General features: G+C 56.8%; 4 protein-coding genes across 4 annotated transcripts; 3 read left to right on the forward strand and 1 right to left on the reverse strand.

Annotated features, from left to right (window-relative positions):
- The first annotated feature begins 289 nt into the window (after window positions 1-289).
- Window positions 290-4,619, forward strand: F5Z01DRAFT_504184 (Molybdopterin-binding domain of aldehyde dehydrogenase-domain-containing protein). The gene has a single exon (XM_046260305.1). It carries the CDS (start codon window positions 374-376, stop codon window positions 4,487-4,489), a length of 4,116 nt encoding a protein of 1,371 aa, XP_046120224.1. The 5' UTR covers window positions 290-373; the 3' UTR covers window positions 4,490-4,619.
- A 371-nt stretch (window positions 4,620-4,990) lies between these two features.
- Window positions 4,991-7,317, forward strand: F5Z01DRAFT_504178 (uncharacterized protein). Its single transcript, XM_046260304.1, has 7 exons — window positions 4,991-5,290; window positions 5,368-5,390; window positions 5,440-5,457; window positions 5,523-5,886; window positions 6,073-6,827; window positions 6,876-7,072; window positions 7,125-7,317. Exons 1-7 carry the CDS (start codon window positions 5,173-5,175, stop codon window positions 7,177-7,179), a joined length of 1,530 nt encoding a protein of 509 aa, XP_046120225.1. The 5' UTR covers window positions 4,991-5,172; the 3' UTR covers window positions 7,180-7,317.
- A 168-nt stretch (window positions 7,318-7,485) lies between these two features.
- On the forward strand, window positions 7,486-10,653 carry F5Z01DRAFT_698172 (meiosis protein SPO22/ZIP4 like-domain-containing protein; the record flags this gene model as incomplete). Its single annotated transcript, XM_046266345.1, has 7 exons — window positions 7,486-7,549; window positions 7,657-8,500; window positions 8,522-8,525; window positions 8,553-9,227; window positions 9,255-9,705; window positions 9,727-10,032; window positions 10,082-10,653. 7 exons carry the CDS (start codon window positions 7,486-7,488, stop codon window positions 10,474-10,476), a joined length of 2,739 nt encoding a protein of 912 aa, XP_046120226.1. The 3' UTR covers window positions 10,477-10,653.
- Window positions 10,654-11,487: 834 nt separating this feature from the next.
- F5Z01DRAFT_742206 (fungal-specific transcription factor domain-containing protein) lies at window positions 11,488-14,010 on the reverse strand (the record flags this gene model as incomplete). The annotated part of the gene is made up of 1 exon (XM_046266869.1): window positions 11,488-14,010. The coding sequence occupies one exon, from the start codon at window positions 14,008-14,010 to the stop codon at window positions 11,488-11,490; it is 2,523 nt and encodes an 840-aa protein (XP_046120227.1).
- Window positions 14,011-14,067: the final 57 nt, after the last annotated feature.

A 14,067-nucleotide genomic window follows, 5' to 3' on the forward strand; every position in this document is an offset into this window, starting at 1 on the left:
GCCGGCCGTGGATGCGGGGTGCCAGGGTTAGTGGGGGGTCCTTATCTCACACAGCGCCGCGATGGAGGGGCTGATTTGCACCCGCACGCCTCAGGTTTGACACGCACACCCTTATCTCGACGACCCTTTGACCATCACCATTTCGCCACGACATATGAACTCTCTAATCCCATCACATTCTTTGATCCTGCTGAGAGCAGGTAACTCTTTTCATCAAGTCAAACCTCGTAGCGTTCCATCGAGTGTCTTCAAAGCCTATGCAAGTCACATGTGGTGAGACAGACGGATACAGAGCAACAGCTGGGCGCTTGCTTGGTGACACCAGTCACAATCATCGTCGTGCCCTTGACTTTCCACAACCTCGTCAACCAACATGGCACCTATAGCAGTCTCGCCTGAGCGGGATGGCTCGACAGCTGCCCTCGCTGCCCTCACGGCCTCCTTTGACGACACAATCACCTTCTACCTCAACGGCACCCGCACCGTCCTTGGCAACATCGACCCCGAGGCCACTGTCCTCGAGTATCTCCGTGGCATCGGGCTTACGGGAACCAAGCTTGGCTGTGGAGAGGGTGGTTGCGGCGCCTGCACTATTGTTGTCTCGCAGTACAACCCCACCACCAAGAAGATCTACCATGCCAGCGTAAATGCATGCCTCGCACCACTCATCTCCCTCGACGGGAAGCATGCCATCACCATCGAGGGCATCGGCAGCACGAAGCGACCTCATGCTGCGCAGGAACGCGTGGCCAAGAGCCATGGGAGTCAGTGTGGATTCTGCACCCCTGGCATCGTCATGAGCCTGTATGCACTGCTCAGGAACAACGACTCACCGGATGCTCGGGAGATTGAGGAGGCCTTTGATGGCAATCTTTGTCGGTGTACAGGGTACCGTCCCATTCTTGACGCCGCGCAGACATTCTCTGTGGATAGGGGATGCGCCAAGGTGAAGGCCAATGGAGGAGGCTGCTGCATGGACGGCAAGAATGGCGCTGCTGGCGGTGGATGTTGCATGGATCAGAAGAATGCAGATGGCGAAAAGGGGGCAGACAAGATCAAGCGGTTCACGCCACCCGGGTTCATCGAGTACAAGCCCGACACAGAACTCATCTTCCCCCCTGCCTTGAAGAAGCACAAGATGCAGCCCCTTGCTTTCGGCAACAAACGGAGAAGGTGGTATCGACCGGTCACGCTGGAGCAGCTCCTCCAGATCAAGAGCGTCCATCCAAACGCCAAGATTATTGGCGGGAGCACAGAGACCCAGATTGAGATCAAGTTCAAGGCGCTGCAGTATCCCGTCTCTGTCTTTGTCGGGGACATTCCTGAGCTCAGGCAGTATGCCTTCCACGAGGACCACATTGAGATTGGCGGAAACGTCGTCTTGACCGATCTGGAGCATTTATGCGAGAAAGCCATTGAGCACTACGGAAAGCAGAGGGGGCAGGTGTTTGAAGGTATGCTGAAGCAACTCAAGTTCTTCGCTGGACGACAGATTCGCAATGTCGGCACACCAGCCGGCAACTTGGCCACGGCTTCGCCCATCTCGGATCTGAACCCTGTTTTCTGGGGCGCCAATGCGGTGCTGGTCGCCAGATCCCTCGAGCAGGAGACCGAGATCCGCATGGCGAGCTTCTTCACAGGCTATCGCAAGACAGCACTTGCCGCGGACGCCATTATTGCGTCGATCCGCATCCCGGTGACGGCGGAAAAGGGTGAATACTTCAGGGCGTACAAGCAGGCAAAGAGGAAGGACGACGATATTGCCATCGTGACGGCCGCGCTCAGGGTCAAGATGGACGACGAGGGCATCGTCACCGAGACCAACCTGATCTACGGTGGCATGGCGGCCTTGACGACTTCGGCCAAGAAGACAATGGAGTACCTCGTCGGCAAGAGGTTTGCCGAGTTGGAGACTCTCGAGGGTGCCATGACAGAGATGGGCAAGGACTTTGACATGCCCTTTGGTGTACCGGGTGGCATGGCTTCGTACCGCAAGGCGTTGGCCATGGGCTTCTTCTACCGCTTCTACCACGATGTGCTTTCCAAGATCGATGCGGAAAGCAATGGCGTCGACACGCAAGCCATCTCTGAAGTGGAGCGTGAGCTCTCGAGGGGCACTATCGACGAGCATGCTGCCGTCCAGTACGAGCAAGAGGTCACCGGCAAGGGCAATCCCCACGTCGCCGCACTCAAGCAGACCACGGGCGAGGCGCAGTATACGGACGACATTCCCTCCCTCAAGAACGAACTCCACGCCGCCTATGTCTTCTCGCAAAAGCCGCATGCCAAGATTGTGAGCATCGATTACTCCCCTGCCCTGGACATTCCTGGCGTCGTCGACTACGTGGACGCCAGCGACATGCCGAATGCAGCCGCCAACCGCTTCGGCGCACCATATTTTGATGAGCTCTTCTTTGCTGAGGGCGAGGTGTTTTCGCACGGTCAGGCTATTGCGATGATTCTGGCCACGTCGTCGGTGATCGCGCAACTAGCCGCCAGGGCTGTTAAGGTGGTATATGAGGATCAACCTGCCATCATGACCATTGAAGAGGCCATCCAACAGGACTCATATCATGATCTGTACAGGGAGATCAAGAAGGGCGACGTGGAGCAGGCGTTCACAGACTGCGACTACGTGTTCACTGGCACGGCGCGAATGGGCGGCCAAGAACATTTCTACCTCGAGACAAACGCGTGTGTCGTGGTTCCCAAGCCCGAAGATGGCGAGATGGAGATCTTCTGCAGCACGCAGAACGCCAACGAGACACAGGCCTTTGCCTCGCGTGTCTGCGACGTGCAGGCCAACAAGATCAATGTGCGTGTCAAGCGACTGGGTGGTGGCTTTGGCGGCAAGGAGACGAGGAGTGTGCCGTTGAGCTCTGCGTTGGCACTGGCGGCCAAGAAGACGGGCCGTCCTGTGCGCTGCATGCTCACGCGCGAGGAGGACATGATTATGTCTGGACAGCGCCATCCATTCCTGGGCCGGTACAAGATTGGTGTCAACAAGGACGGTAAGATCCAGGCACTTGAAGTGGATATCTTCAACAACGCGGGCTGGAGCTACGATCTGTCGCCCGCGGTTGTGGAAAGATCCATGACTCACGTCGATGGCTGCTACAATATTCCGAATGTTTTCATCAGGGGCCGGATCTGCAGGACGAATACCATGTCCAACACGGCGTTCCGAGGCTTCGGTGGACCGCAAGGCATGTTCATCGCCGAGACGTACATGGAGGAGACGGCTGATCGTCTGGGTATCCCCGTCGAGAAGCTCCGAGAGATCAACTTCTACCAACCGGGCGAGGAGACTCATTTCAACCAGGCGCTGGAGGATTGGCATGTGCCACTCATGTACGAGCAAGTCAAGACGGAGTCCGAGTACGAGAAACGCCAGAAGGAGATTGAAGCGTTCAACAAGGACAACAAGTGGCGCAGGCGGGGATTGGCCATTATCCCTACCAAGTTTGGTATTTCCTTCACGGCCCTCTTCCTGAACCAGGCCGGCGCTCTGGTGCACATTTACCATGACGGATCGATCCTCGTCGCCCATGGTGGTGTTGAAATGGGCCAAGGTCTGCACACGAAGATGACCCAGATCGCCGCGCAAGCTCTTGGGGTGCCACTGGATAACGTCTACATCTCCGAGACGGCTACCAACACCGTCGCCAACGCCTCGTCCACGGCTGCGAGTGCGTCGTCGGACCTGAACGGATTCGCCATCTACAATGCCTGCGAGCAGCTCAACAAACGCCTGGCGCCCTACCGCGAGAAGCTGGGTCCCGAGGCCACAATGAAAGAGCTCGCGCACGCGGCGTACTTTGACCGCGTCAACCTCAGCGCGCAGGGCTTCTACAAGACCCCCGAGATCGGGTACACCTGGGGCGAGAACAAGGGCAAGATGTTCTTCTACTTCACGCAGGGCGTGTCGGCTGCCGAGGTGGAGGTCGATCTCCTGACGGGTAGCTGGACGTGTCTCCGTGCCGATGTCAAGATGGACGTGGGCCAGTCGATCAATCCGAGCATTGACTACGGACAGATTCAGGGCGCCTTCATCCAGGGTTTGGGACTCTTCACGATGGAGGAGAGTCTCTGGCTCAGGGCCACGGGACAGCTGGCAACGAGAGGACCAGGCAACTACAAGATCCCCGGGTTCAGGGACATCCCGCAGCAGTGGAACGTCAGTCTTCTCAAAGACGTGACGTGGGAGAACCTGCGGACCATCCAGCGCAGTCGCGGTGTGGGCGAGCCGCCCTTATTCATGGGGAGCGTGGTGTTCTTTGCGATCCGAGATGCGATCCGTAGCGCGCGACGAGATGAAGGCGTGTTCTGTAAGCCTGCCGTCGAAGGGGGTTCGACCGATGAGGGACTGTTGAAGTTGGAGAGTCCGGCGACGAACGAGAGGATTCGACTGGCGTGTGAGGACAAGATTATGCGGAAGGCGAGGGTACAGGCCAAGGAGGGGGAGAAGAGCTTCTTTGTGGCGATCTAGCGATATTGAGACATCTTTTGCGAATGACGTACAACTCTTGAGGACCTTGCTGGGCGTTCATGGAACAGGGTACAGGATGATCTACCATCATGCAGATGTTTCCCGTCGTTTGTGTAATGGAAGACAACCAATGACTGCTCATAATTGCTCGCGTGATCATCCCGCAGGTAGCCGAGGCACAGTGACAATGGCAGCTGAGACATACATCGGCTGCCAGCAGCATGATGAGGCAGACATGCAGTGACGGAGAAGAACGGCTTCACGACTGGAGTGCTCGGCTTGTGATCGCATCAACTTGATCACGAGGGGCGTTTTCATTTGATACCGGGTAGGCAGCGCGCGACACGACACGGACGAACCGGATCCGGTCCTCGGCGCATGTAAAGGCAGGAACGACCGACTCCACTCTAAACATCCACGGCTGCCGTTCGCGCCAAACGGGATCCCCCGCCGCCATTTCCATCCTACAGTCTACACCTGCATCGGTATTGTCGAATTGTTATTCTTCATCTCGCGTCAAGACCAGGCAATCGAGTGCACCGGTCGCTCGTGTCCCCGAACCAAGCAGCCACCCTGCGTTCTGCGTAACCCGAGGAGCAGGGATCCCCTACGAATCCATTGGCGCTGTTGCTTGCCAGCTTACGCCCGCCCACCCACCGCAACAGACAATCCATGCGGACGCAATGGCCGATCGAAAACCAGGACCGAAGAATGGCGTGCCCAAGCCTGGCGCGGATGCCAAGAGGGAGAATGGACGGGAGGATGGCAAGTCTCCTAAGAAGAGGCGCAAAGTGAACCATGGTACGTGGCCGGTCACGCTTTCAGAGCGAAAGTTGCGTAAGGAAAGGAACAAAACACTGACCATAGTCTCCCAAAAGCCTGCGTGTATTGTCGCAGATCCGTAAGTGGCGCCAGGAAACAGAATTGGACTGCATTGACTCGAAATACAGCACATGACCTGCGATCTTGTACGTCGAGCGCCCCGGCCCAACGGATTATTCGAAGCGCAATTCAGTCTAATATTCACATCCAGGAACGCCCGTGCACACGTTGCATCAAACGAAATATTGGCCACCTCTGCCACGACGAGCCCCGAGAAAGCGAGACCAAGAAACCAAAGGCCGCCTCGACGTCCCACTCGCGCCATCCTCTACCGCCGCCGCCGCCTCCACACCCCGATGACAACGTGATAGACACGCCGTCCGAGATGGGGAGGAGCAGTATCTCGAGCAACATGGGCCCGCCACCCACGACATACGACACTGGCCGGCCGAGGACGTCGAGCGGTGGATTCGCAGGAGGGGCGTTGCCAGCATCGCTACCTATTGTACAACCACAGCAACAGGCTACTGGTATGCAGGGAAGGGATGAGGGCAGCGGAAGCAACTCCAATCAATGTAGGTTGACAAATCCATGGACACAAATGCCCCAGACTCCCCGCCAAGAAAGATTCCCCTCTCCCCCCTTTGACCTTTTGGTCTCTTGACTACTACTCCGAGATCCGAGAACAGCGTCCAGGACGACCCAACCCAACCCAGGAACCGAACCACCAACATGAGGTCCTGGGCTGACAGCTGAGATAGTTGCAGGTTTCTCCGATGCATGGATGACGGCCCAGAACTTTGAGGGCATGAACAGCTTCAACCCAAATTACATGATCACGCCCGAGGTCACTCACGAATTCAACCTCCTCAACGATTTCTTACACACGAGTTTGCTCGACGACAATGGCATACCGCCTGACGAGGCACAGCAGGCGTTTCGACGCGTGCCCAACCAGGACATGCTGCCTCAGTTCCTGACAGGCAGCGCGACGCAGGCCACGGGCAAGACCCCCACGGGCGCCATGCTGCCACCCCCGACGGTGGATGGGAAAATGACCAATAAGCCGGGCAGCGCGCTGCTGGGCGATAAGGACAAGACGCGAGAGTACTATCTGCAGGCCGCCGATCCTTCAGGAAACGACAACCCCGAGGAACGCATGGGCCGCGTGCTCCGCGCCAAGTACGACGCTGGCCTGTTGAAACCGTTCAACTACATTAATGGGTACGCGCGGCTGGGCAAATACCTCGACGGGCATATCGCGCCTTCGTCGAAACAAAAGATTCTACGCACCATGACACAGTTCCGACCAAAGTTCCGCGAGAAGGCGCAGGGCTTGACAGACATGCAGCTGGTCTATGTCGAGATGTGGTTCGAGCGGCAGCTGATGGACTATGACCGTGTGTTTGCGAGCATGGCCGTGCCCGCGTGTTGCTGGCGACGCACGGGCGAGATCTTTCGCGGGAACAAGGAGATGGCCGAGCTGATCCACGTGCCGGTGGATAAATTGCGAGATGTGCGTGGGTAGAGCCCCCAGATACTGGCATCTACTGACCGTGGACAGGGCAAAATTGCGTTGCATGAGATTTTGACGGAAGAGAGTATGGTGCGTTATTGGGAGGAGTTTGGCACAATTGCATTTGACCCCGCGCACGAGACGCTGCTTACGGCGTGTTCGTTGAAGAGTCCGGACGACGGCTCGGATCATCCTGTGGTGAAATGCTGCTTCTCCTTTACGATCAAAAGAGATGAGCACAAGTTGTGAGTGTCTTAAAGTGCGTCTGGGGAGACAGACAGATGGCTAACGAAGCAGACCGGCGCTCATTGTTGGGAATTTTCTGCCGCACGATCCGCCTGCGCAGGTGTAAGGGGGTAGTAGGCTTAGACTTTTTGCCTGCATAGCGAGGGCGCGCGCTTGTACCTTAGACCTCCTGGTGGTCAATTTGCATTTTCATTTCTTGGATACTTCCTCAATTATTTTTCCATTGGATGCCTTGATTATGAGGTCTGTGGCGAATGATGTAGCCTTTGGTGGCTAGCGCCAGCCTGATTGGAGTGACGGAAGGAGCCCCTGATGTCGACATTGGAAGGAGCCTGACGCACCCCGACCCGATTCTTGTTGTAGCACAGCACATCCATTTCTCGACACATCGACCGCACATGGAGAAAACGCAATGCCCCGACAAATTCAAGATCCCGCCACTCTTGGCCGCGAGCGCAAAGCGCAGGCTATCATCGGTACGGATGCCCTTGTACCTGTAGGCACACGCTGACGGGCCCAGACTTCACGAAAGATACCATAGCACAGCTGCCCAGCGTAGCGGGGAACGAAGATATCCTCGCAGCCGACATCAGGCACCAGCTCCACGTCATCGCATCGCTCTCCCAGAAGCCGCTGCAGCATCACATTGCCCGATCACTCGAAAGAGAGGGGAGGGACCTGTGGAATCTCTGCATCAAGCTGAAGCGCGAACGAAAATCGGTCAAGATATTGCCAAAGGCACGGCTGCTTGCCTTCCATGTGCTGGAGCTAGGTCGGATGGGTGTTGAGTCCAATCCAGAACAGTCGGGAGCTGTCGATAAAGTTGTGTACTTCCTGGGTCTTCTTCTGACACTTGGACGGATTTGTCTCGCCGAAAATGATCTAGGAAGTGGCAGGATTGCCTTACAAAAAGGCGCACTATACGTCGACAAGTTGAAGGCCCTGCAAGGCGACGACACAGCTGGAAGAAGGAGCCTGGAAGCTGGTCATGTCACCCTGCACATGGCGCTCTCCTGGCGAGAAGGCAAGCTGGATGTGGCAGAGCACATGTTTGCCAAAGCCATAGACCTCCTCACCAATCTGGAAGCCACGTCGGCCGAAGACATGGCAGACACACTACGGCATATCGGCGCAGATCTCTCGGACAAGAAAGACTACGCCATGGGAACGAAATGGCTATGGCGAGCATACAACGTGATCAACACACCTCCACTTGATCATTTGAGCATGGATGGATTGGACAATCGTCTCGCTATCTGTCAGAGCCTCGTCCAAAGCCTTCTCGGCATGAACACCCCAGAAGCAACAGCGGAGGCGAACAATCTGGTGGCGTACGTGGAGTCGGAAGTCGGAGACAAGCCTATTGTCTTGCACTGGAGACTTGAGATTCTGCAAAACCCGCCATCGGACGTCTTTGAACCAGCACCGTACGCAAGCGTGCTGAGAAGAATGGTCCGGGCATTCGACTTTACGCAGCAGACGTTTGATTTCTTACTCCACCATGTCAAGAAACTGAGTGAGAACAGCGTGAGCCTGGCTTGCGGAGTGATGGACGAGCTCATTACGCAAAGGGTACTTCAGACAAAACAGCCGGCTTGGATAGACAAGACGATTGTCAGGAGGGTGTGGATGAGCACAATGGCCACGAATGAAGTTGAGAGCGACATGGAGAAATTGGCCACATTGCTGGATGTGGTGCTCGCGAGCTTGGCAGAACCCCTGAGCGTGGACGTGGCCGGCGCTGCACAATCGCTTATATGCAAGAAGATTGAGGCAGCCTTTGTCCGAAAACAATATGCTGTCACTGAATCATGGTGTCGCGTGGCTCTTCATGGCCTCTTTGCCAACTGTGGCAGCTCGAACAAGGCAAAGTTTGGCCGCAAGCGCATGCTCTGCACTTTAGAGCTGAATGAATTGGACGCCGCTCGGGCTGCATTCTCTGCCATGGAACCCGCAGTTCAGGACGAGCCTCTAAGTCAGTACTTGTTCTTCAAGACTGCCTTGCGCTCGTGGGATACCGAGGCAGCGTGCCAAAGTATCAGGAATCTCGCAGAAGGGACCACATATCAATCGGTGCAGGATTTGCTGTACGCATGCATAAGGGAGGCCCAACAAGTCGGGGACAAAATCTGCACACTGACGGCACTGAAAGCAGTGGCTCAGGGCTAGGATCCTATCAAGTCATCAGCATCCTGTCTAACCTCCGTCGTGAGATGCAGCTTGCGCCTCATCACCATGCTGAAGGCGGAACGGAGCCCGTCGAGAAAAAGAAGTCGAGACGAGCCGGAGGGGCAGGAGCCGCCGGATTTATTCGTTGAGGATGCCTGCGTTCTATTTGAACTGGGTAAGTCAGTCATACCGCCCGTCAAAGCTGTGCTAACCCTCGTGGAAGCTGCCGAACGAGCGCGGCTGAAACTCAAGGATCACCATGGCGACAAGATCTTTACAGTGCCAGAGCTACACTGGTTCCGCAAAAATGCCTACAACATGGGCGTGGCGGCATGCACGAGTGCATCCTGGACATTGAGCGATGTGGTTCGAATCTTCGCCGCCTGCCTGGTGTTTTGTGATTCTTACCCAAAAGACATTCCCCAGCAAGACAGGGACGACATACTTGTGATGAGCCTACGGAGTCACTTTGTCATTGCTTCAGCGTTGGTTTCGCTGGCAAGGACAGAGGATAGCGTGGCAGAAAGCTTACAGCGGTATCTTGAAACTCGGGAGCACGTGGCGGCTTTCGATGGTTTACTAGAGAATGCATCCGATCAACAGCACGCAACCATGGCAGATCTGCGAGCCAAAGCCTCAACACTGTATGTTTTCGATTTTGAAGCTGCCACGGCCCTCAGAGCATGGGATGATGTCCCAACCATACTGCGCAGATCGGAGTCGTGTCGGGATGAGTCGTGCCTCAAAGCGATGGGCGATTGCCTGCTCCGGAGCGAAGCACCAGCGCGAGGTATTCCACTGAATAGACCACACAAGTACTCGCTTGCTAACAACCATAGTTCTGTACACAACGTTGCGTCTTCTCATCAATTCCTTGCACGCATTGTCACCCGTGAACGCAAGTCTTCTCACAAAGTACATCCGCACGCTCTTTCACGCTGTGCTGCCACTAGACGACACGTTGGCCCTCACACTCATCGATCAAGTCGTCGAGATTGCCGCCGAGGTGAAAACATTACCCGAGACGGAGTTGGAATGGTTGGTCGCCAGGACGTTCAACCATGCCATTGACTATTACGCCAGGGGCGAGGAAGAGAACTGTCACATTTGGGCGATGAAGGGCATGGCTCTTTCGGGCGCGATGAGCGATGGGGGGGTTCTACGGGCCATGCTGGAGGAGAGATTTGCAAAGTTGCGATTTGAAGAGCCTGCAAGAAAGGGGGTGGCGAGGTAAACACTATCAGACCAACAGTATTTTGCCTGAAATGATGCCTCTTCTTTTTATGGTCCGACCATTTGGTAGTCCACGAGACGTGTGAAGGGCATTCATAACGCTTCCAGATCCAGTCCTCGAGGTCTAGGTTTCAGGGTTAGTGGCAAAGCTACGACTTCATACGAAGCCGATGGTAGGGGACATGTCAAGCGCTGAGTGGCCATCTTGCTCACTCCAGCCCCGGGCAAAGGGTGATCCCTCCGGCCTGAGATCCTGCCACGAGCAGATTGCTGCACCGGTAGGGTGGGCAAATAGCCAGACATCCATAGGTCCAGGCATTCCCGACACACAAGTGCCGAGTGGCTTTGATAACCAGTACGTCGGCGGAGTGACGTGCGTAACAATCAGATGTAAGACGGGGAACTGTGGACAGGCCCATCTCGATGGTCGCCCCCGAGGAATGTTTGATCAAACGCCGCTCAGGGGCGGTTCGACATAAAGCATCACATCACCAGGACAGCAACGTGCTCTTCATCAGCATGGCAATTGCTACCATATGACCACCTCTCTGCGAAACAAGACGCCCCTGCCCGACAAAAACAGCGCGCCCATGCTATGCTGGTATCTATGCACATGTTCGCGTACACAAGTACGCGAGGACACACAAGCCAAACCGACCCCCCCTTCGCTACTCCGTGCTCGCTTCTCGCTTCGCATTTCCCTGGCAAAGCCCTGAACTCCGCGCTTATCTTATGCTATGCGTTTTCCCTTCCCAAGGCCCATGGATAGAAGACGCCCTCTCCATATGCTGTGGGTGGTACATCCACCTCAGTCATTGCGTAACCAACCAACCCCGTGTTGAAAAAGACGGCAAGCAAGCAAACAAACCATCCCGTGATAACATTGCATGTGCGCGCAAGAATCGGTACCTGAAGCTGTACCACCACGACTGAGACAGAGGTACACGGGTACACTGTGACACCCTGACGCCCCTGCTTCCTTATGTTCTAAAATTCCTGTGCGAGTGGGAACTCAAATTATATTCGCAATGCTCAGACGGTTCGTGCTCCGACGCCCGTCGCCGACCGCTGGGCTGTCCGCACCACTGCCTTCCCTTGCCGTGCGCGCCGCGTCGGTGGCGTACCGTGGTGCGTCGGACAGACGGGGTATGTCAATGCCCGACGTCGCTTGGGGAGGCTCGCTCTTGATCTGAGGCGGAGGGAGTGTCGGCCAGGCACCGGTGGGTGGCGTCGAGCCCGCCATGGCTGGTCCAACGACCGGTGTCCCTTCTGTCGCGAGGGCTCGCACGGCGCTTTCAAGGCGGGCCCAGCCGCCCCATTCTCGTGTTTCATCCACCGTCAGGCCGGACCGAGCTTCTGAGCTGTACAAGCTATTCGGGATCGGGGTCGAGGGGTTCGGGGGTGGCTGACGTTGCTCGGGCGCAGCTTCACGCTCGAGGCCCGCCCACAGCCACGCACGATCTATACAGGCCTGCAGATCCGCCGAGACATAGGACAGCAGCTCCTCGTCCGAGGTCAGTGACTGCAAGAGGACAGCTTGCTGGTCTTGAATAGACCTCGCACTCGGCGGGGGTCGCATGTTGCGAATGTAATCAGCGTGTTCCACTCGCTTTGAGCCAAGAACGGACACGAAGAACGAGAGGTAGCGTCCGCAAGGTACCGCGACATCGCGCCGGGTGCTGATGCTCGCGAGGGCGCGTATACTGGTCATAGCTTGCTCAAAGTATCCCGTCAGCAGCAAGAAAAGCGCGCACCTGAAGATGTGAGTGGCCAGCAGAGCCGTGGCGCCCTCGTCGAGCGCGGCGCTGGAGCGTTGGATCAGGGCGACCGTGTCCAGCGCCAGCATGGTGCAGCCTTCGACGGCGTTGAGTCGAGTGTCCATGCGACAGCGCGGGCTAAGGTTGTGCCGGTTCAACAGCATCCTCGCGTGTAACAAGTGCGCCAGAGGTCCTAGGAAATGGGGGGCCAGCGGCAAAGGGCTCCTTGGATGGCATTGCTGCGGGAAAGAGTATTCCAGACACTGGCGGAAATGGCTTTCAAACAGCTGGGTCCGCTGGTGCGATATCATCCGCGCCGCCAGGGCCTGGAGCAATGGGGTGTAGCACCTCACCACGTGTATCACTGCCAGTAAAGAATGGGTAAGGGGTTGAGATCCAGGGGGCACCTGCATCCCATTGGCTTGGATGAACTGGTCGTCAACGCCAGCGGGCAGCGCAACGTCGCAGTCCTCGTCGCGGATCAGTGCCGGGTGCCCCAGCTCAGAAGACAGTATTCGATCGAGGATGTAGATAACCCACCACACGCGCCGCCTCATCTCGCCCTCGATCACCGGCCACGATCCTGCCTCGGCGTAAAGACCAAGATCCTGGCCGATGCGCACGGCCTGTCCAAGAGCTACCCATGCCGCTGATTTGAGGTTCATCTCGTTCAGACAAATGGTGGTGAGAGCTATGGTGCGTGCGGCATCGAGGTCGAAATCGTTGTTCCACGGATCAATGAGGCGTCGAGAGGTTTCGAGCAGGTCGGCCGGTCGATAGAAGGCGCTGCTGCTCGGAGCTTCGGTGGTGAAGAGACTGCCGACCGCCAGCACAGCAAAGAAGAGAGACAGGACGCTGGGCGGTGTCTGCGCAAATTGCCCGCTGTAGAGCTCGTCAACTGCGTGTTGGAACGTCGGCCAATGCAGTATAGGATACATGGGATGCGCCAGGCGGTAGTATGAGTGCAGCAACTGCTCGGCGATGTGGCGGTTGGGCAGCTCTGGTCTTGGGGGATCAAAGCTACTGCCGCCTGTCGGCCGATACAGAGCGGGAAGCTTGTACACGCCTTTGGAGACATTGCGCATGCTGCTTCTCGCCCGGGCAAGTTCGGGCATCGGATGGGGCCGGTCAATCTTCTTGGGTTCGGCCCCAGTGGGTGGTAGCTGCAACGGACCCTCGTCTACTTCCATCTCCATGTCGACCGATCCATCCCGGCCCTCGAGCTCCAGCTTCCGGCGCAGGGTGCTGTTCTCTTGCTTCACCTGATTCATCTGTTTTTCGAGGTCTTGCACTTGCTTGATAGAAGACATCCGCCGGTTGGTCTCCTTGGTGAACTGGCATTTCACGTTCCGGCTTGAGCATTCGGAACAGCTAGTTGTCTCCGTCGCGTCGCACTTGACCTTACGCTCACGACAAGCATCGCAACTGGGGTCCTTTCGGCGTTGACGGTATGCCCTTTTCTGTGACCCTACCCCGGAAGGCCCTCCCAGATGCGTGTGGGAGGGCCCGGGGGTGCTGCTGACGGATTCGGCGGACGGCAACGGCTCACGGCCGTAGGTGTTATACGGAGGATACCCAGGGTTGGCGTGGACGGGTGGCAGAGATTGGGCGCCCAATGACGGCATGCCAGTCCCTGGCCTGGCGCTGGAGCCCATGATTCCTCCGAGGTACTGCGAGCTGGGCCTTGGTGATGTTGCAGACGAGACCGAGGAGGAATCGAAAGACCTGGTGGAAGGGTTTGGGGAGCGCGGATACGGGTAATGCGACGGGGCAGCCATAGGGGATTCGTCAGACCGGCTCACAGCACGGAATCAAATGGCTCTGTACAGGAACAA

Source organism: Emericellopsis atlantica (genome assembly GCF_019669845.1).
Source record: "Emericellopsis atlantica unplaced genomic scaffold F5Z01scaffold_7, whole genome shotgun sequence".
Lineage (NCBI taxonomy): Eukaryota > Fungi > Ascomycota > Sordariomycetes > Hypocreales > Bionectriaceae > Emericellopsis > Emericellopsis atlantica.

Excerpts from the sequence above, each read along its gene's own strand:
- F5Z01DRAFT_504184 (XM_046260305.1), top strand. The coding sequence starts at position 374 with ATGGCACCTATAGCAGTCTCGCCTGAGCGGGATGGCTCGACAGCTGCC.
- F5Z01DRAFT_504178 (XM_046260304.1), top strand. The coding sequence starts at position 5,173 with ATGGCCGATCGAAAACCAGGACCGAAGAATGGCGTGCCCAAGCCTGGC. Across the intron at positions 5,887-6,072 it reads CGGAAGCAACTCCAATCAAT|TTGCAGGTTTCTCCGATGCA; the intron begins GTAGGTTGACAA and ends CAGCTGAGATAG. Across the intron at positions 7,073-7,124 it reads AAAAGAGATGAGCACAAGTT|ACCGGCGCTCATTGTTGGGA; the intron begins GTGAGTGTCTTA and ends CTAACGAAGCAG.